Source organism: Xenopus laevis, chromosome 2S (assembly GCF_017654675.1).
Source record: "Xenopus laevis strain J_2021 chromosome 2S, Xenopus_laevis_v10.1, whole genome shotgun sequence".
Lineage (NCBI taxonomy): Eukaryota > Metazoa > Chordata > Amphibia > Anura > Pipidae > Xenopus > Xenopus laevis.
The window spans coordinates 69,463,887-69,486,745 of record NC_054374.1 but is presented as its reverse complement, the minus strand read 5'-3'; the positions used below and the strand labels follow the sequence as shown (position 1 = coordinate 69,486,745).

At 39.0% G+C, this 22,859-nt stretch overlaps 1 protein-coding gene across 2 annotated transcripts; it reads right to left on the bottom strand.

Annotated features, from left to right (window-relative positions):
* Positions 1-5,219: 5,219 nt before the first annotated feature.
* Positions 5,220-13,068, bottom strand: ptafr.S (platelet activating factor receptor S homeolog). Of its 2 annotated transcripts, XM_018249472.2 has the most exons (3): positions 12,811-13,063; positions 6,239-7,275; positions 5,220-5,734 (listed from the first exon to the last, which is right to left on the bottom strand). In XM_018249472.2, exons 2-3 carry the CDS (start codon positions 7,215-7,217, stop codon positions 5,679-5,681), a joined length of 1,035 nt encoding a protein of 344 aa, XP_018104961.1. In that variant the 5' UTR covers positions 7,218-7,275; positions 12,811-13,063; the 3' UTR covers positions 5,220-5,678. The 2 variants fall into 2 exon arrangements, with proteins under 2 accessions (XP_018104961.1, XP_018104960.1); XM_018249471.2 differs by lacking the exon at positions 5,220-5,734 and having other exon boundaries at positions 5,743-7,275; positions 12,811-13,068.
* Positions 13,069-22,859: the final 9,791 nt, after the last annotated feature.

The following is a 22,859-nucleotide window of genomic DNA, read 5'->3' as shown; positions in this document are numbered from 1 at the left end:
TGCTACTAAAAATGCGTTACCATTTAAACAAAACAGGGATTGTTTGTCCATATATTGCAATATATTTAAGCTGGCCAACTACATCAAAGTCATCCCATATCTGGCCAGTCCTACGCTCAATTTTCATCTGATTCATTAAGAATTCTATTGCTTCATTATACATTTTACAAAGGGACTAAGTTTTACCTGCAACTTACTTGCTACTTTCAAAGTAAAACTCCCAAACTTGGTTGCCCTTTTATTAGACACCAGTGGGATCCCACTGGTGTCTAATAAAAGGGCAGCCAAGTTTGCGAGTTTTACTTTGAAAGCAGCTAGTAAGTTGCAGGTAAAACTTAGTCCCTTTGTAAAATGTATAATGAAACATCGAAATAAACCACCAACTTGAAATATATATATATATATATATATATATATATATATATATATATATATATATATATATATATATATATATATATACACACACACACACACACACACACACACATATATATATATATATATATATATATATATATATATATATATATGTGTATATATATATATACATATATATATATATATATATATATATACACATATATATATATATATATATATATATTTATATATATATGATTGAAAACTTTCTGCCTAAAGAAATGCAGACATTTCTACCAGCATGCATATAGGTATTTAAAAATATACAATACATTTCTGCATATTTTTAAAGAATGCATACCATTTATAAACGAATAGTGAATGTTTCTTGCTGCTGCAGTATTTAACTTTGTCATTAGAGGGGACTTGAGCCATGACATTGTTTATATTAGCAAGTCCTGTTCAATAAACAGAAAACAAAAAAATCCTATTTGTGCATTGTTGTGAAACCCTCCATGCCTGAAAAAGCAGTAGAAATAATTAAAGGACAGAAATTGAAGATGCTAGCTTCTTTCTTTCGAAACACTTGTTATTTTCTCACATGATTGTATCAAACAGGATGATGTTTAGATTAGGTTATTGCTAATTTTTATGGCTATTTCTTATACTATATCTTATCAAATTAACGGGCGCAGTACCATGCGACCCATCTTGAGACTTTGAGGAATTGTCACGTCAGAGAGGGAGATGTAGTAGAAACTGTCAATATGGTGGACTCTTGTGTGGAAAGGAGACCAGAAGCATCAGATTAATGTATAAGGATGAGTAAAGTAAATATAATTAGCTATAAAATTATGTCTATGGTATGGTTTATAAACTTTTACTTTAAAGTGCTAACAGATTTCTTGAAAGTCTAAAACATTGCATATTTGCACATTATGATGTGATTGATGCAAAGAGGGTCATACTATTTATAATTAGGAGATATCAATAGCAACCTTTAAACAAGTGACCTACTTTCATCTCCAGCTGATTTACAGGAGAGATTTGCAGGGAGTAGTTGTGAGCTGGGTACCCAGAGATTGCATGTGGCCTACCCTCTGCTAAAATGTATAAAGCTATGAATATATATGGAATATGTGATGTATTTTTCTTTCAACCAGTTGTCTGGTGGGGCCAGGGGTGATTCTGGGGCTGCTGCTGCCCCCCCCCTCCGCCCTTAAAAATCAATGTCAGAGCGGGTCAAAGGGGGGTAGCATCACTTGTGCTCTCTGCACTAACGGTTAAACCCCAGAAATTTGGCTCTTAAAGGAGAACCAAACCCTTGCTAATAAAATCCCCCACCCTACATAGACCCCCTCCCTGCACCCCACCCCCCTCCCCGCCTAGGTGATACCTGGGCCATCTTCTTCTCTTCGGTAATCTTCGGGTCTTCTTCCGACGCTTTGGCAATTTCTGTAGCTTTATGTAAATGCGCAGTTGTCGCTCTCCAACTGCGCATGCGGCGTTACACTGCTCTATTCCCGAAGAGAAGAAGATGGCACCCATGAACTCCGATGCCCTGAATCTGCACGGAGGGGTAAGTTAAGAGTTAGGGACAATTACCAAAGGTACCACCTAGGCTGGGGGGGAGCAGGGAGGGGGGTCTATGTAGGGTAGGAGGGTAGGGGTTTTTATTAGCAAGGGTTTGGTTCTGCTTTAATGTTTAATGTTACAAAAGGTGGTTTTTTGCCATCCCTTATAACTGGCCGCTCACTGCCACCTGAGGCAAGTTTCTCACCTTGCCTCATGGCAGGAGCAACTCTGAGTGGGGCTACGGATGAGTAGCTAGCAGGTAGGAGCCTATGTGCTGTATAACACGGGTAAAGCGATACACGAGGCAAGAAACATGTTGTTGAGAAGAATGATTTATTAATGAAAGCAGTGCAACAGGCCAATACAAAAGTAATATATACTCAAGACCTTTAGCAGGCTAATGGTCAGGGGCATGCAGCAAATAAGAAGAATCTTGTAAACTGGCAGTAGGTCAGGACTGGTGGCAAACAGAGAGTGTCCGATAAACAGGCCATGGCCAGGGGTAGCCTGAAGATAGAGAGTGGTCAGAGAAACAGGCCGAGGTCAATACCAGGAAATCCAACACAAGTAAGGGGAACTGGAGAGAAAGAACAAGGGTACAGAACAGAAAACCGGCAGGAACACAGGCAGGGACATAACAGGACTGCAGAAACACAAGCTAGATCTGGCTGTAAGACTAAGGGGCACATTTACTAAGGGTCGAATTTCAAAGTGCTAAAACTTCGAAATTCGACCATCGAATTGAAAAAATTCGATAGTCAAAGTTTTTTTTTGTTTGAATTTAGCTGTTTTCGATCAAATTAAAATCGGTCAATCGATCGATCGAACAATTTTCAAAAAAAACTTCAACTTCTAGGAGGTCCCCATAGGCTAACATAGCAATTCGGCAGGTTTAAGGTGGCGAAGTGTCAAATTCAAAGTTTTTTAAAGAGACAGTACTTCGATTTTCGAATGTTCGAAGTTTTTTCAATTTGAATCGAATTTTGGCCTATTCCATGGTCAAAGTACCCAAAAATTACTTTGAAATTCAAAGTTTTTGAATTCGAAAATTTCACTTCGAATTCACTTTGACCCTTGCAGGTACAGTCTAATCAGTCCACAGTTTGCTTCCTAACACCAGTAGAGAGAATCTAAAAACATAATCTGTGTGAGATGCAATAGGCAGGGTTTTGTTAGCATAGTGCCTTTTATATCTTTGTAATATATAGTTAACCAGGGCCCTCGTAAATGTGTGGTTAAATGATTAATACTGGGGTTGATTTACTTCCATAGCTGCTCTGTTGCATGAGTGCAGTTAAGTACAGCAAACAATCACATCTTTGCTTTTATTTATTAACTTACATGGGCAGATTTATTATGTGGTATAAGAAATGGTGGAATCATTTGCCACACATCATCAGTGTGTAAAAATTGCATAATTTTTTTTACACAATGTTTCTTTGAGCAACTTCCGCCGAAACTTACTTACAAAGATCTGAAGCAGTGTAAAATAATGGCAGCAAATCTGGTATTCGCATGGGGTAAAATAACACACACCCTGTTAACTTTGTCATTTATTTGACACCGCTTTTTACACTGTTTTTCGAGTGAATTTTTTTTTTTTACACAGCATAATAAATAGGCCCCGTAGTATACCTATCAAAGCATATTGCTGATTGTTGCTTTTCAGCAGCTGCACTGGTGCAATTTTGTAGTAATCAGCCCCACTAACGCTAGTGGCATACATATAAAAGAAATAATAATAATAACATTCATTCTGCAGCTCTCTTCTCAATCATATATTTCTCGTTGTGGCAAAATCACCCTATGATACATATTCCATGGAGAATACTGTTTGTAACCTCTGTATAATTTCCATTTGAATATACCAGCAAACTATTTGGATGGAGTTTATATGTTATGCCAAGGCTATGTAGGTTTCCTGTGTTCTGGTAAACTGTTACAGTCTAAAAACACTTCCTTTAGGTTAATGGACCACCTGGGAACTGAAAGGTAAACTAGAGGGAATAATGGGATAGGGCCTCTAATTCGAATGAATGATGGTTTATTTCTACTTTTAGGCAATGGTTTGGGGAAGTGTTGCAGCTCAATAATGCCCCCCATGCACTAAACAAGGTTTGTACAGAATGGTTTTTCTAAGATTGTAGTGGTTGGGACTCCAACTGTAAGCCAGGCCTTATTTCCCAACATCAGCATCCAACCTAACTTAATGCTCTTGTGGCTGAATATCAATAATGGTAATGTTTCAAAATCTAGTGGAAAGCCATTCTAGAAGACTTAATGTGATAGAGCAGCAAAGGGAAGCCAGCTTCACATCAATACCCTTGGTTTGAGAATGAGATGTTGGACAAGCAGAGAAGCAGTAGAAGCACTAGTCCTGCTTAGTATGAAAATGTTAATTATCAACCCCATCCAAGGTGTAATGTGGCAAAAAATTTGTAGATTTCAGTATCGTGCATAACATGCAATTTATCCTCAAAATTACTGATTGTCTTTACCTTTCTCCTCCCACTTTACAAGATGCAAACTAGAGTAGTAAATCACTTGTAATATGAGAACCAGAAGCCCTAATATAACAAATAAGTTTAAATTTTTTTTGGGGAGGATGCTTGTCCTCTTATACATGTTAAATAGACTTCATACTTTTAAACATGGTATTCATTGAGAAATTATGTTTGTTGTATAGATTGATAAAATGTACATTCCTGTTTCAATCGTTCATGTTAAACTGCACATGTGGTACTAAAGTGAAATAGTTAAAAAAAAAAATTTGCATATAAATACTGTGGCCATAGGAGGGTTTGGATGACAACATTTGACTTGCAGTAAATAGTCCTATCATGTTACTTTAAATTTTCAGTGCTTAGTAGTAGCAATTAACATTTTATGCCATACTTCAAAATGTACACATTCCAATGAAAAGATAGTGGACACATTAGTATATGTATAAAATCATAGACTTTTCTTCAGCATTCTAGTTTACCTAGTTTCAGGGCTTTATTTACTAAAGTCCAATTTATTATTGTAAATTGCAAAAGTGCTCAGAATACCACTCTGAGTAAGTTTACATCAAACTTTTTTGAGCTTTGGTTCTGTGTATTGCAGTAGGGTCCCAGAGACCCTGGTGAATTAAATCTCCAAGCAACAGACAAAAGCTGGGGAATCATCATGAGAATATTAGTCCTAAATAGCTAGAAGCACGTGAGTTTAACATCCCTGCCTTGTAACATGATGAACTATATCATAACAATATAATACAACATAGGAGACTAGGCATTAAACCATTTAAAAGTTATACATTTGCATACATTTTTATTTTTGCAAAGTCAGCCATTCGTTTGAGAATTACATGTGACAAGTGAGCCAATCAGTGGCTCCATATTGTAATAAAATGTTATTTAATACTTCAGTGTTTCAGTATTTAAATTCTGCAGTATAGGTAGCTCAACCAATTAATTTATAACTCTGTATTTTAATCATGTATGTAGATTGGTGGATCAATTAATGGCCCAATGTTTGATTAATATGTAGATAATTGAACCATTGACTTGTATATGGAGAAATGAACCAACCAGTAGCTCTTGTTTGTGGACAGGTGAACCAATCAATGGCACAGTATTTTTACTGACTCACCTATCCTTAGGGAAAGATATCCTTGCAAATATATTAATTTTAAAAAGTGCATATAGTCTAGTGAATTAGACTTGTCATCTAATTTCAGGACTTTCTGATTCCAGGATTCAAGTTGCCAAATTCAGTAGTTGAGGATCTTGGTTCACAGGTGGAATGGCTGCTCCTGAGAAGGACACAGAGAGATTTATGGAATGTTTCAAGAATAATATCAAGCTGGTTTGGTGAAGAAAGAGATGACACTACCATTCTAAAAGAATATTCACATATTTAATTGAGTTTTTTGTTACACTAACACCCAGGCTTTAATATGGCCTCTAGCTTTATTAATTAATCAGAGTTTCCAAGGGTTCAAAGTAAAACAAAAGCAAATATTAACAAAGCTTAATATAATGCCTTTACATTTTTATCTTTAGACTGTTTAATTGCACCTATTTACTTTGTCAAAAGCCTTATATAATCTAAAGGCAAGTTCAAACCAAGACTTCCAGTCACTTATAATGTGTGTTCTCACAGCAAGGCTATATATGTTTCCTCTATTACTTCCTTTACTGTGATAACATCAGCAAAGTATATTACACGTTTTATACACTAGTAATGTTGTCTAGCTTTTCTTTGAATGGCAATGTGGCCTCTAAGTTGGTGTCAGTGGTATTTCTGGATAACTTACGGCTGCTTTTAATGTTCTGGATTCGCTCACTGAGATGTTTCCTGAACTTCTTTGTGAGGAAACAGTAGATGATAGGGTCCAGCATGCAGTTGGTGCTCATAAGGCACAGTGTTATTTGGTGCACATTGTTCATTGTTTTTCTGAACTCGCAATCTCTTTCATGCCACATTCTCAATACTGTTAGAGTCCAGGGTCCATCTACAATATGGTGAGGTACGAAACATATGACAAAGACAGCAAGTACAGTGACCACCATCCACAATGCTCTATGCTTCATGTCTGAACTTTTCCTCGACTTCACTGGCTGTGTAAGTAATGTTCTGGCAATCACCAGATTGCAGGTTAATATGATGAGAAACATAACAAAAAATGCCCCAACCAGAATAAAGTGGATAACAGCTACTGGTTCTCTGTTGTCAATACTGTATCCTTCAAAGCATCGGGTGAAATTTTGACCATTAATGTTCACTTCATTAGTGCCAGGAAAAATAAGAAAATATAATGAGCTGGCAAACAAAAGGATCCATACAGCAGCTGAGATACAAAGGCCTCTTATTCTTGCTGTGGACTGAGCAGTTTCTACTGGACGCGTTACAGCCTGGAATCGGTTATAGCTTATGACTCCAAGAAATGCCATGGAACAATATGTGTTGAGGAAAAAAAAACAGCCGGCCACATTGCAAAGGAAGGAAGGCATAAACCAGTCCCCTTCATAATGGTAATAGACAATCCATAGCGGAAGCGTTACTAAAAACAGCAAGTCTGCAATTGTCAAATTGATCATAAATATTTTAATTTCACTGAGATTCTTGGCAGCGTAAACTCTGACAAATATCCACAAGACATAACAGTTCGCAATGAAGCCGAAGATAAAAATGATGCTATAGGTCACCGTGAAGAGGGAGTATCTGAAAGGGGAATCCACCACATTGCAAGGATCTGTTTCACTTAGGAAAAGTGGAGGTGCCTGTGAAGACATTTCCACAAATACCAGCACATAAAATACTGCAATGTACAGTATTATGTTCTCCTTTGCACTAGAATGAAAAATAAGAAGAGTTTAGTTAAAGATGGTGTTGCAACCACATCTTGCTGCAAGTATTAGTTATCTTATCAACATATATTAATAAAAATAATTATTTACCTATTTAGCACCGAAGGTTATTAAATTGATGATATGTCAGGAACAACCTTTAACAATTATGTGTGGACTAAATATATCCCAAAAAGGGTGTGAGATTACAGATAAAAGGACCATCCACTCCATGAACACACCAGTTACAAAACTTGTAAATCATTACATAATGAAAGTCAGTGGTATTGCTGCACAGGCATAATAACCATTTATGCATATTTCAATATAAAACAGTGTAGCGCTATAGTAAATTGTGTGTATTGTACACCACTATTGAGCTCCACTCCCAATAAATGTGCCCCGGATGAGACCTATAATCTTAGGGAGTAAGCCCTCGCAACTGTGTGGAGGCAAGGGTGTAGTGTAACTGTAACCTGGTGCGATAGCACAATGATGGGCGCCAGTAGTTCTTTAACAGTTGAACAAAGAACAGTATTTATTGAACAATAGCACATAGATCATTTAGCACATTGATCCACAATGGAGTATAGAACATACACAGCCAGGGTCGGACTGGCGCAGTCGGGGCCCACCGGGTTGTGAACATCGGGGGCCCCGTGCGCATGCGCAAAAACTAGTGCGCATGCGTGAACGTCAGGCCCAATGCGCGCATGCCTGAACGTCAGGCCCAACGCGCGCATGCGCAACAGCGCCGATCAACTTTAATTGCCGTTCGTGGGCCAATCTAGGACCGGGACTGGGCCGGCGGGGGCCCACCGGGTTTTTTCCCGGTTTCCCGCCGGCCCAGTCCGACACTGTACACAGCAGCATAAAGGAAGCATATACTCACAGCACGTATAGGCTGAATTCCCACAGGCTAGGGAATATACAGCAGAGAGTAGGTTGACAGCATGTGATGGGTATTGCCCAGTTTTCAGGATATCTTCCAGTGGCAGACTAGGGGAACTCCTGACATCCCTATCTCAACACTTGGGGGCAAATTCACTAAGGCGCGAAGTGCCGAACGCTAGCGTTAATTCGCTAGCATTTGGCATTTTCGCTACTGCGCAAATTCACTAACGAACGCTGGCATAGTTTCGCTAGAGTTACTTCGCAACCTTACGCCAGGCGAATCTTCGCTAGCGACGAAACTACGCAAATTCACTAACTTGCGCAGTGTACTGAACGCTACCTTTTACGCTAGACTTCCTTCGCCACCTCAGACCTGGCAAAGCGCAATAGAGTAGATAGGGATTGTTTAAAAAAAAGTCAATTTTTTTTCTAAGTCCCAAAAAACGCTGGCGTGTTTTCTACATGATGGCTGATAGGCTGAAAAAGATCGAAAAAATTTTGGGGCTCCCCTTCCTCCCCCCTACATTTCCTGACTCATGGCAACTTACCTAGACAGTGGGCACATGTGTAGGGCAAAATAAAATTTTTATTTGCTGATTTGAAGGTTTTCTAGGGATTTGTAGTGCAGATACACGTTCCTCCATTGAAATTTGAATTTTGCGCCGTATGCAAATTAGCCTTCGCTTTATATAGCGAATCATCGCTAGCGCAACTTCGCAACCTTACGCTACCCCTGTGCGCAACTTCGGATTTTAGTGAATTTGCGGAGCCCTGGTGAAACTACGCCTGGCGAAGTGTGGCGAAGTGCGGCGAAGTTGCACTTAGTGAATTTGCCCCTTGGTTCCTTACTCTGGGTCAGTAATACCCTGGGATCTTAATCCCTCTAATCTCCTCGGCGGAGCCTTGAGCTGCTCAACTAAATAACCTCTCTATCACTCCTAGAGCGATCTATAAAACGAGTATAGCTGTCTAATTACTAGGGCCAAGGCACCTAGGGTCAGCACTACCCATTCCCTTCCAGCCTGCTTGGTTGGGCTAAAGCAATGGACCCAGAGCACATGGTTCCTAAACCTTTTATACTCTGGCACAGTGCCATCTGGTGTACACTGTGTGAACTACAGGGGTTACATAAGCACAAGGTCCCCATAAGGACCCACTGAGGTGTCCATATTACTAGGGATGTGCCTGTCTGTAAAGTGTAAGGGTGTCTAAGATTTTCACATCCCTACAACAGCAATACAGATTTTTATACAGCTTTGTTACTAGTTAGATTGCTTCAACTAAACCAGTGAAAAAAGACCAGCCATTAAATACCTTTTGTGCTCATAAGCCACATTAAATCAAAGAAGTCTTGGAAAGCCACACCTGAGAGGCTATATAGTGGGTATGATTGGCCCCATGTGAACTGCCAGCCTACAGCAGTCACTGTATGACTGCAAACTTGTGTCTTTGACTTACCACCAAGAATTTAGAGAACCTATTTTGAGGTTATTGGAAGTAATATGTAAGGGGGTGAGGAGTAATATGCTGTTCTTAAGCCACTGGTTGGGGATCACTGCCTAAGACAAAGATGCTGTATACTGGTAGTTTAGCCTTAGAATACATGGAGGGTGCCAAACTGTTTGTGCCTCTTTGTGGAGGCATATTGCCAAGAAACATTTCTGGTTAATTCTTTTAGAGAAGTATATTTCTTAGTAGGAAAATGATTCTATCTAATTCCTTCCTGTCAACAACAATTAGCGCTTTATATACTGTGTATATATATTTATAACTATTTATAAGCCTAATGTTAGTCATGACACAGACCTATATGTAAAGATATATATATATATATGTCTTCTTCTTTGTAATTGGTGATCAACAATGTAATTATACAATAATAGATACAGCTGCTGCTACTACAGAAGTGCCTCACTAATACGGCACGTAACATGGCAGCTCCCAGCTAAGTGAAGCAGTGGGATTCTGCTAAAGTGTTACTATGACAGCATAAACTCAAATGCCACCAGAGTATCCCAGTGACTGAGAGAGTTGTGGCCTAACAGACTATGGGGCAGATTTACTAAAGGGCAAAGTGGCTAATGCTAGTGACTTTTCGACAGCGTTGCCACCCACAGGGACATTCGCCGGCGAATGGGACCATCACTAGAATTCATTCGCACTCTATCGCCAGACGACATTTTGCTCTGGTGAATGATCGTTACTCTGCAAATTCACTAAAGTGCAGATTTTACTGAACGTAACGTTACCTCTTTCGCCAGAGTTGACTTCGCTACCTCAGACCAGGCGAAGTGCTAAAAAGAAGCTACATCTTCCTCAATCTTCTGTCACTTACATCATATCCTGTGTGCCGAAAATGCATTAAAGTTCAAAAAACGCTGGCGACTTTTCCCTTTTTTAAGCGTGATTGCAAAAGTCCTAACAAACTTTTTTTGGGTAACCGTATTTTTCCAGACATTTCATAATATATGGAACATTAATTTTACAGTGGGCTCATGTGTAGGGCATTATATTAATTCTCTTGTCTTTATTAAGGTTCCCTGGACAGTTGAAATAAAAAGTGGTAACTTCAAGCATTTGCACCAACATTTAAAATAAAGACCTCCATACAACTTTAAATTACCCGCCGTATGCAAATTAACCTTCACACAAGATCACTAGTGAATTTTCGCTAGTCACAAATGAACGATAACGCATCTTCGCTATGAAATGCTCGCACTGCCGAAGTAATGCTAGCAAAAAGTAGCCCGAGTTCAGAGCCCAGGGCACAACTTCACATATTAGTGAATTAGCGTAGTGGTAGCGAATTTGCACCTGGAAAAGTGGTGCGATGTGTGCGTAGAGGTCGCTGGCGACAATCGCCCTTTAGTAAATCTGCCCCTATGCTGGTCACAGATCACTCTAGATACAGAATAGGAAGACAGTTGGGTGAGCGCTAAACAATAAAACATTGCTCTGTATATGACAAAGTTGTTTGCAGGTAACCATTGACATTCAGCAACTTAAGTCACTCCAGACCAAGTCAGCAGTCTGTTGGCCCTGTGTAGACCAAATAAAATTGTCTTTGAACTGGGCTTGTTTGAGCACCATGCAGGTTCATTGCTGAGAACCCTTTTTGACCATGTATGCAACTAGCAGGCTTTGGTTGCCATGTGCATCCTTTATGGTGTGATCTTGTATAATCACAATGGAATTGGTACATGTGCCACAAATATTAGGCTGCTTTTTGGCATTTAACTTTGTAATCACAGCATTAATTTAATGCTACTCTCTAGGGGCTAGTATAGTATCAAAGTGAGGTACACACAGGTATTTTACAACTAAAGCTGGCCATACATGTCCCAATACAATCTTCATGACTTTTCTATCCTCATCAATATCCACAATTCTCTACACATCTCTTTGTACAATGGATATGAGTTGGTTCCTTAATCAGGGAGGTTTGAAAATGTCATTTACCAGTGAGCCAGGTCTGCAAACCTTAGCTAGAGAGTGATATTTACTTGTCTATAATCTTGCTGTTCAATAGAAAGATAGCCAAAACATGTTTGGCCACTGTATGGCCCTTGGCCCTCTGCCTATTATACCTATGGGTCGGACATATGGGTAGGCAGATGTCTGGGGCCCCATCCAGAGGAGGAAGCCATTTCCACTAATGTAGAACCAGGGATGGGGCGTAGCAATGAGCAGGGGGCTGGTGGCAAATGAGGGCGCAGCAACAAATAAGCAGGCAAGGTGTTGGCAGCGAACAAATAGTGGCAAGAAAAGAGCAGGCAGGGTGTTCATTGGTGGCAAGGGAAGAGGATGAGCCTTGGATGTACGTACCAAGCTGTTCAATGCATGGCTGCTCTAAGTAAATGTTATTCTTTGGCAGAGGTTTAAGTTAGGATAAAATTTGTGGCAATTTAGACATGCTTTAAAATAATTTTAAATATTTGTGCTAACACATATATATATACACTTGTTAAGAGCTGTAAAATATAGGAGATAATGAGAAATATAAATGTTATTATATATAAAGTATAATGCCAAAAAATAGCAAAATGTGTAATACAAGTCTGAAGCAAGACATGTTTAAAGCAAGGTTTTGGCCAATAAATTGCTGTCAGCTATCTCTGTCGGAGGAAAATTGTAGAGCTTTCATATGCATTAGCATTAATAGCATTAAGTCATCACAACTCCACTTTAGGATTATGAATTACATTACTCTGTAGTAGCTAATCAAATGTTACCTGTTGAAAGTAACAAAATACACTAGCTCTCATTTGATAATTACCCATTTTGTGCAACCATCTACTGGGACTTATTTATTAAAGTTGACAAATTTGCACCAGGCTAATAATCCCTAGCAACTAGTCAGTGATTAGCTTTGTTCAGTCAGTTGCGGAAAGAATAATAAAGATTAATGTAAATGTTATCAGTTACTGGCGTCTGTTAACAAATGAGCCCTGTTATACAATATACAATATTATTTTTTGTGATATCGCCCATGCTTTTCTGTGTTCCAGTCTCTGCCTAGTTTTTTTTCATCCCTCATTAAATATCCCCTTTTATAGAATATGACCAAATTCACAGGTTTGACTGAGATAATGAAAAAGAACTTGCTGAGTCCCGGATCCATACTAGGAGATGGATGCAGGCTTACCTTGTGTTTGCTTATCAATCTGTTTTCCAAGTTCAGGGATTCCTAGAAGCAGACAGTGTTTGTACCAGATCTATTCTCTGCTGCTATTTGCATGCTCTTGATCTCTCAGACAAAAACCAAAAGGGTGTGTGATGGGCAAGGGGCAGTGTACAGGAAACCTGCAACTTCCTAGGGGAAAGGTTGCAAACCGAGAAGTGAATAAAGAGAAGAGATGTTTCGCAAGCTCGTACTTTCATCACATCGAGAGCTTTAAAAATCAGCATTCTTAACACGATCGCGCATATATTCACCAGTAGCTATTCCTATTGCAGACAGTGATTTACTGTAAATTATCTGTTGTGTCTGTAACTAATAAGAATCATGTCTTCTTTTATAATGTTTTGTCCATTACTTGAACCTCTATCCACAAAAGACCTGAATTAAATATGAACGGTATGTTACTATTTTTCAAAACATATTAAGAAAGATTTCTACACTTCAAGTCACTTAGGAGGGAGAAAGCAAAGAGACTTGCTTATCTTAAATAGTTACAATTGTATCTTTGCTTATTTTAAATTATTACAAATGTATCTAAGCGTAGGGGCTGATTATTATGGGCTCTCTGCCAAAATGCCCCTTATTCAATTAAGTTTCAAGTTTTCAATTAAGTTTTGTCCATTACATGAACCTCTATCCACAAAAGACCTGAATTAAATTTGAACGCTATGTTACTAATTTTCAAAACATATTAAGAAAGATTTCTACACTTCAAGTCACTTAGGAGGGAGAAAGCAAAGAGTTAATATTGCAGTGGCCTTAAAGTGAAAAGGGGTGTAAACAGAGCTTAGGAGGACAGGTAGAACAAGAACATAAAATTGGTAGAATAAATATGGAACAGCCTTTCAGTAATGTGAAGGTGACTAACATGAGTTAAAAAAAAGTTTGCAGAGGCACCAGCCCAGATTTTCTGATCCAGGTCTGTCTTTAGTGTATTTAAATTGCGGGGGTTGAAAATTGAGAAATTACAGACAATGGCATACCTCCCAATGGAACAGTCCTGAGTTTCTGGATTTTTATTAATTAGTCCAGTTTATCTTTAATCTCCTGCACTGACACCAGAAAAAGATACAACATTTCTGAAACTTAATTAAATAAGGGGCATTTTGGCAGAGAGCCCATAATAATCAGCCCCTACGCTTAGATACATTTGTAATCATTTAAAATAAGCAAAGATACAATTGTAACTATTTAAGATAAGCAAGTCTCTTTGGAGAACTGAGACTCACAGCTTAAGTCCCCACTGGCTCCCCTCCATTGGACCCCCTCCCTGCCTCCCCTCTGCACAGTCTTACCCCAGAATTCTGTCCCCACTTGAAATAGTGACCACACATGCAGAGTGAGCGCAGCGCAGCTCACAAGTGGCATCTTCTTCTCCTTGGTAATATTTGTGAATTGATCGGCGTAATGGCACATGCACATTTGGAGCAAGCTTCCGGTTTGCGACAACTGCACATTCGTTGAAAGAGACAGAAATTGCCGAAGGGGAGAAAGAACGAAGTGGGGACTTAACATCGCAGGGGGTTTAGTTCTCCTTTAAGGGTGGTGGTACAGGGCTATTCAGGGAGATTAGTCGTCCAGCGACAAATCTCCTCTTCTTCGTCAACGAATCTCCCTGAAATGCCTTCCCGCTGGCTAGAATGTGAATCACCAGCGGGATGGTGCTCGGATTGGAAGTTTCAACTTTGGGCGACTTCGGGAAAACAAAGCGATCCGAGCACCATCCTGACGTGATTCACATTCTAGCCAGCAGGAAGGCATTTCAGGGAGATTAGTCGACGAAGAAGAGGAGATTTGTCGCTGGTTGACTAATCTCCCCGAATAGCCACATGTGCCACCACACTTAAGGGCAATTTCACCTTCATTAGCAAAACTGTTATAACACATAAAAAGTGTTCAACCTTTCATAACCTGCCAAATTTTGTAATAAAAAAAAGAAAAAAAGGCAATTCTCTGTGCAGATCTTTTTGTCAATCTTTTAATTTTTCAAATGTTGAGAGGTATGCAATGGGTGAATGGGCTTGAGTTGATATGTCTGTATATAAATGTATGATATAAAAAAAAAACCTTTTAAGAGCAAAAAAAGACATTGGAATACATCATTTCTGCTAAGTCAATGTTTTTTAGCTTTACCTTTTTAGTGTAAAGTAGACAGTGATATTCTGAAAAAATTAGCAATTAGTCCTCATTTTTTGTGTGTGTTTTTAATTATTTTGCCTTTCATTCAGCAATTCGCCTGCTTGTAAATTTCAGCAGCTATCTGGTTACTAGGGCCCTCTCTACCCTACCAGTCATTGTTTTGAATGACAAAAAGAAGATAAATAGGTGTGTGTTTCTATAAAATGCTAAGTAATAAAAAGTAACAATAACAATAAAGTTGTAGCCCCATAGAGCAATAGTTTGTTGGCTGCTGGGTTTAGCCACCTCTATTTGAAAGCTGGAAAGAGATAGAAAAAGTTAAATTATTTGAAAAACTATTAAAAAAATAAAAGGCAATAAGCATTTGAAAAGTTGCTATATAAGGACATTTTATAGCATACTAAAAGATAATAAAGTTGAACTACACCTTTCAATATCAATTTATGATTTCTTTCTTACACAAATTGGTGCATAATAATAATAACAACATTAAGGGGGTTATTTACTAGATATCTAAATGTTCTTGTTATTTTAGTAAAACAAACTTCGACCAAACTCCCATCCACAATTTTACCTTATTTATCATTAAAATAATTCGAAAAATTTGGTGCGAGGGTAGACTCTATAAACCCAAAAGCTCCGACTTTTTTGGATTATCACCTGAAAACCATGAATTATTCGGATTATCATACGAAACCCAGTGCAGATAATGATATCTTCCAATTGTGAAAGGGTCACCTGCCATTGACTTCTATATGACCTCGCAGATTTAAGAAGGAGTATTTTTTTATTTGGACTTTTAGCAGCCTTGGGGTATAACAAATCTTGAAAAAGGCAGGCAAGTATAAAAAGTGGAAAGAATCTCCTGCAATAACATTATGTTTGTATGTTTTGCTCTGGGTTTAAGGTTTACCGGGTATATACTGTATACAAAGTATATCCATAGTAACATTGTTTAACTTGCTTATTGAGATCAATAGGAGGGAAATGTCAATTTCATAATTTCAACCTTTCTGAATAATAGATTCCATACCTAGATAGTGGTTTTTGCTCAACTTTTTTATGATTTTTGTTTTAGTGTTTTGAATAATGATTAGCTGCCTTCCATATTTTTTTTTTAAATAAATGTTTATGTGGCTACTGTAAGGCAACTCCATCCTCCTGTAGGTTTCCTTTCTTTTCTTACAAAATGCATTATGTACTGTATATGACTGTATTGTGGCAATCCAACTCCGTTGTCTTCCAGAGTAAGCACCAGAATAGCCCAAGCTGTATTTTTGTGCCTCGGAATAAAATATTAATATATATATATATATATATTTTTTTTTTTTTTTGTTGAAATGTATTTATATAATTCTACTTGCGTATGCAGCACTGTACAGCAGAACAATAAACAGGGGTCATTACAACAATAAATATAAATAATTACAAAGTACAGTTGCATTAAAGATTAGAAGATAAGTTTTAAAGATACAATAGGAGGGAGGTCCCTGCCCTTTAGAGCTTCTAATCCAAATAGGAGGGTAACTTAAAGACCACACAGGAGGATATTAAGTGCTGCAGGTTACAGTGGTTGACACTGCATTATAAGTGCCAGAACTGGGTCAAGTATTAGGAGAGTGCTTCAAGAATTAGCCTGCCTTTGAGTTTAGGTCTGAAGAGACTGAAGGAGGACTTCAGCAATATCGGGAGGAATTCAGCGGTGGCATTCCAAATGTATGGAGCAGTACGGCAGAAAGGTTTAAGGTGGGAAACAGCAGTGGTTGTGGGAGTTACAAAAAAGCAGTTGCTCTGTGAGGAGCAGAGGAGTAGACCAGGAATATATGGGGCAAATTGACTAACCTCCGTAATTTGCCAGCGACGGCTTCGCTCACATAGCAACACTTCGCCAGGCATAGATTCGCCAGGACTACGCTAATTCACTAAAATCCGAAGTTGCGCTAGCGTTACTACGCCAAGCGAAGCAAAGTTGCGTTAACGTTGGCTAATTTGCATACGGCGGGACATACACAAGCCCAGGGAACCTTAATAAATTAAAATAGAGGTGCTATATTGCCCTAAACATGAGCCCACTGTATAGTTTATGTGCCACATGGTAAGAAATGTAGGTGGGAGCCCGGGTACCCAAAAAATATTTTACAGACTTTTGCAGCCTATCACCCTGAAAAAACAAAAAGATAACAGCGTTTTTTGGGACTTAGAAAATGTTTCAGCTAAAAATTTAAGAAGCACTATACATTCCATTGCACTTCGCCTGGTCTGAGATGGCGGAACAGGTAAGTTTCAGTAAAATGCTCATCTAAGTGAATTTGCAAAGTAACGCTCTTTCGCCTGGCGTAAGAGTGCGAAGTAGCGATAGAGTCTATCTCCTTCACTAGCGAAGTTACACCAGCTTCGGTGAAGTAACTAAATGATGTCACGCTGTCGAATTTTTGCTAACTAGTCGCCCTTTAGTAAATTTGCCCCATAGAGACACAAGAGATGTAGTGAGATGCAGAGGAATGGAGGGGCTTGAAGGTCATCTCATGGGAAGAAGCAGGGCTGGAACTAGGGGTAGGCAGGGTAGGCACAAGCCTAGGGCGCAAAGCAGGAGGGTGCTCCTGGCACGCACTTTCTTAGCCTCTGGCCGGCGCTCGCTTCCTTGTTGTGCATGCACACACTCCTTATTCTTGTGCATGTCCTTTTCACGCATGCATGGTTTTCCATGCGTGTGTTTTTGCGCATGCGCGTCTCTTTGCCCCCGTGTTTTCATGTGGCCTAGGACTGGCACCCGCGCTGGTAATAAATAACACACGAAATAAAATCAATGACCAATTTCAGAAGGAATCTAATGCAAGTCTCTTGTGTGTGGCTGCATTCTTCTGATGAATCATAGTAGTAATGATGTTGCTTCCAGAGACAATTTGAGTGTACAAACTAACAAGACAATTTTTTAGACATCCTCTTTATGGAGGTTATAATTATAATAAATTAACATAGATAGATAGCAGAGCAAGGGGAAGTAAGTAGGGAACAAATAATAACTCAAAATAAATGAAAATAGGCAGAAGAATAAGCAGTGTGTGGGGAGGGGACAAGACCATTTTAGGTTGCTAATCCAGATACTTTGGCCATATACTCTATTGGCCCACAATGACCCTTGTGTTTGGTTGCACTGATCATAAACTGAGATATTTATTGCATGATTATAACACCCAAGCGATAAACAAAGATTGTGTCACACTTTTTCTCCTAAAGGAAACAATTTTCTCAAAACAGCCGTTATCTCCTATCATGGTTGTAAATGCAACATTATGCCCAAGAACCAGTTTCACTTTTATTTTTATATGCTAGTATATTGTTGAATCTTGGAGGCACAGTTACAGAAAAAACCAGAAAATCCAGTATGTTACACGTTGGATTGCCTCTTACGTCAGTAGCTGGTTGCATGTGGCATGAGAACTGCAGTAACAAATAGCTCAGTACGGCACTGGATCTGGGATTTTCCACTGGTTGTTCCTCTTTGTCATTAAAACACAAGCTGGCAAAAAGGCTTTCATGTATATGCAGTACTGTATAGTCAGTATTGTTTAATTCATAAAAAATGTGAAGTACTTACAGACATATCCCACTCTGTCCTTCTGCTGCTACAAACAAACTGTAGATGACAAGAGCTCAAGGTCTGACATTTGTAGTCTAGTCTATGGCTGGTCATAAATCCGAATTCAGGCCAATAACTTTTGTGCTATCATGACTCATATAACAGCATACAAATGGACTGACACCCAAATTAAAGAGTCTCCAAGGCCAAATACAGCTATAAAAATGCATTTTCTAACATCTGCAAACGATTGCCTTATTTCATGATTTGAAGTTCGTTGCATCTTACTGACTGGTTTATCATCTCTCTTTATTGCTAGGTAAAATATTTCCCAAGGTTTTAGATTTTTTGACAACAGAAATTAAACCCTTTTTTTTTTCATACGTCACAATATTGTCTTTTTTGCAATTTTGCAATAAAAGTATTTACCAAATTCTTTTACATTACCCATTTGATCCTCCATGTTCCTCTGCGAGGGGGTGGCCATACTTGTTCAGTAGTATTCCGTCAGTATGAGCATGATGAAGGCTTCTGGAGCATGCTAAGGGCCTATGCGCAGACACAATGTAAGTCTCAATTATGTGCCGGGCCCCTCTAGCAATTTTTTTGCAGGGGGGCCTTGTGTCATGAGGGTGTGCCACTGAACAGTCAGGTTTATGAACTACAAGTTACAATTACTTACAAAAGCAGCAAAAAAACATCAACATGACCATATAGTATAATAATAATTTGAGGAGTAGGATTTTTTTTACTCAGTATCACTTTAAGGTGCCAGTGGACCCAGGGCAAAGATCTTACTGGGGGATCTTCTGAGGCTGCCCAACAACTTTGTGGCAATACTAGTCTTAAAGGGAAAGTCAACCTCCAAATAAAAATGTGCCTAATAAAAGATAACATGATTTAAACTGATTTCCAGTTTACATTTATTATACCTTAAAGTTATTTGTAAAAACAGTTGCTATTGAAAGCAGCATTTGCTTAACTCCTGGTTGATACTTTTTAAACAACATTGCAAAAGTCTAAGTTCCCCAGCAAAGACAGGAGGACTGTTAATAAGCTGCCTGGTCTTACATTGTTTCAAAAGTCTGAGCTACTGGGGCAGAGACTAGAAAGGAACAAACACCGCTTTAAATAGGAATACATATACAAATAACTTAAATACCATAGAAAATGTGTAATGTATATTGCAAAGTTGCTTAGAATTACGTTTTATTTTACTAGGCAAATGGGTTGATATTGTCTTTAACTGCCAAGAATGTAGGTGCTACCTACGTCAGGAGTGCCCATAATGCAAGGTCTACTTTTAGTGATGTGGTCCTGTTATGATCTACATCCGCATTGTTAGCATTCTGTTCCATGGAAAGTATTACTTAAATATTGATTTATGAGAAACTTTATACTGTTATAGTTAAACTTCTATCTCTTATGTAGGGTTGGCACCTGCCCGGTATTTTACTGGCCTGGCTGGTAAAAATTATGGCTGATCCCAATGTTATTAATAGGGAAAAAAGATATATAAATATAAATAGATATATACAAAAAATATATAAAAAAAATATATACTGTAGGTATATATACTGTAGGAAGGCCGGTATTCTTTTCCAGAAAAGGTGGCTACCCTAAATGTAAAATATCTGGAATAAAAAGCACGAAACAGGAGGGTGATTTAGACAAGCTGTTTGTTGAAAGAGTCTTAGGATCTACTGATCACCAACTAAAGGTCTACTGATAGATCCCCATCTACCTTTTGGGCACCCCTGACTTACGTGTTTTGCATTAAAGGGCTTCCTCACTGCTCTAGCAGCTTTTGCTATCTTTTAGGTAAACTAAAAGACCCCCAGGAAAGGCCTTAAAGGAGAAGGAAAGCTCCATCACAGTTTATTGGCAACAGATTAGCCACAATAGTGCAAGCTAGAATGCTATATTTATTCTGCAGAATGCTTTACCATACCTGAGTAAACAGCTGTAGACACTGTCTCGGTTTGTTTAGGATAGGAGCTGCCATATAAACTTGATGTGACATCACTTCCTGCTTGAGTCTCTCCCTGCTTACTTACAGCTCTGAGCTCAGATTACAGCAGGGATGGGAGTAGGGAGGGGGAGAGGAGCAAACTGAGCATGCTCAAGCCCTGCCCTGGAGGTTTATGCTGAAAACAGGAAGTCTGATACAGAAGCCCATGTGTACACAATAGATGGAAATAAATGCTGTGTTTCTTTTGTCAGAGGACTCAGAGCAGCATTACTTTGAGGGTTTACTGGTGTATTTATATAGACCTTTCTGATAAAGCTAACTTAGTTTTAGCCTTTCCTTCTCCTTTAAAGCGAAAAATATGGTCTGACAATAAAAGTATCAAATTGGCCGAATCAGCTGGCAGTGAAAGGGTTAAGTAGATGAACATAAAGCAGGCAATAGAGAAATGACAAGTGAGGTGCACAAAGTCCAATTTAGGATGCAATTTTGCAAGTTTCTCCCCCAATAATTTCAGTGTAATTGTGGCTGCCATGCAGATTGGCAGCCAGAATTGCACCAGATGAGTTAAACAAATTGTGTGATTTATATGGTGGAGGCAAACTGCAACCAGCATTATCAAAGTGAGGTAAATTTCTGGCAAATGGCCTTAAATTCACATTTCCCATGATTGAAATGGCAGCACCAGATGCAAAAAGTGAACTAACATTTTATGAATGACACAGTGGCCCCTGCTATTACATGACATAGTGTAAACCAAAGCATTCCACAGCAAGTTGGGGCTCATTTATAAACTTCTACATTAAATCATAAATTTGCAACTGGGCAGAAACCAATGACAACCAATCAGATCTTTGGTTTCATGTTCACACTGCAGTTGTCTGAAAAAAAGCCAGTCACTGGTTGGTTACTTTGCACTTTTACACTAGGGCCAGATGACTGTGGATCTCAGCCTGTGTTTCTCTGCGTATCCGCTCCCCTGCTGCGTCTCTGCTGGAAGCATTGTTTCTGCTCAGCTGCAGGCAGATACTGTGGATTTCGGCGGCAAAAAAAGACCCTTTGCATTTTACTCCAAAATCTGCCTGCAGTTCAGAAGACAAGGGAAGTTGCCCAGCACTCCATGTTGCACAAGCATTGCCCAGGCAATGACCTTGGGTGGGTGTCTTTTAAAGAAGGTGATTTATATCATTTAAAGCTCAGCACATCTCCAGTATAATAGTCATGGAGGATTTTGTGAAACAAAATAGTAATCCCAGGAGAGGCAGCACAGAGTCATGATGTCTTTGTTGAAATGTATTGCACTTGGTGTCACCAATAAAAGAATCCTATGCTTGTAAAATGTCAGGAGGATTTGGAAAAAAATAAAGCTTGTATTTGAATATGAACAGTGCAAAAAGGACATTTAGCCAGAGAGCCCCTTGGCCCAGTTTCATTATATCTTCTATAAAGTTGTGGAATCTGCTGTGATGCTTGTCACAATGTTACTTGTACCATAGCCTTCAACTGCCCCTTGACTTCTGCACTGGCACAGCCAGGCACCCTGCTGCAGCACATCTTCTCCAGGGCCCATATGGTCTGTGCTGTTCTCCTCAACTTCTGCAGCAGCAAGAAGCTATTGTGAAGACACAATCTCATCTAGAAAGACTTTGACTAAGTCAAATATTCGGAAAGCAACAGAGAGGCAATTCAATTAAATGTGGGACATTTAAGCAACAACCTTGGACCGCGAAAAAGCGGGACAGTGGAGAAGTATGTTATAGATGAAGACCATTATTCAAATTACCCAGGGCTGCCATCACTGACCACCTGGGCCTCTGGATGGAGGGCACGGCTAAGCTATCAAGATGTAGCTACATTACTTAGAGCCAATGTGATTTAATCAGCTTTATTGCCTGGCCTTAGAGGGGAAATATACCTCCTATTTTGTCATGAGCTTATTCAGCTGGCTTTGTGTAGAAAAAGCACATAAATACCGTCTGAATGTCCAAAAACACAGACATACCAAATTCCACATCATATTATGTCTGTGTGTTTGCCAGTTCCCCACCCCTCTAGACTATTACTATAATGCAACTCCACCCATATCGTATCCCATTTAAAATGATGAATTTTGGGGCTTGAAGCCCCCCTCATTTCTAGAGAATCTGCGCACCAGTCATTATGGAAAGCAGAGAGATGTCAAATTCAAGAATTCATGACATTACAAGGGAACAAGTTGAGGTAGGTGTTATATACACTCAGCATAAGGGAGCTTGGTAGTTATCATGGGTCCTTTTCAATATGTGGAATCAGGTATGTTTTTGTAATAAAATAAATGCATTCCTA

Bases quoted from the DNA above. Each gene is read 5' to 3' on its own strand.
- ptafr.S (XM_018249471.2), bottom strand. From the start codon at position 7,217: ATGTCTTCACAGGCACCTCCACTTTTCCTAAGTGAAACAGATCCTTGC.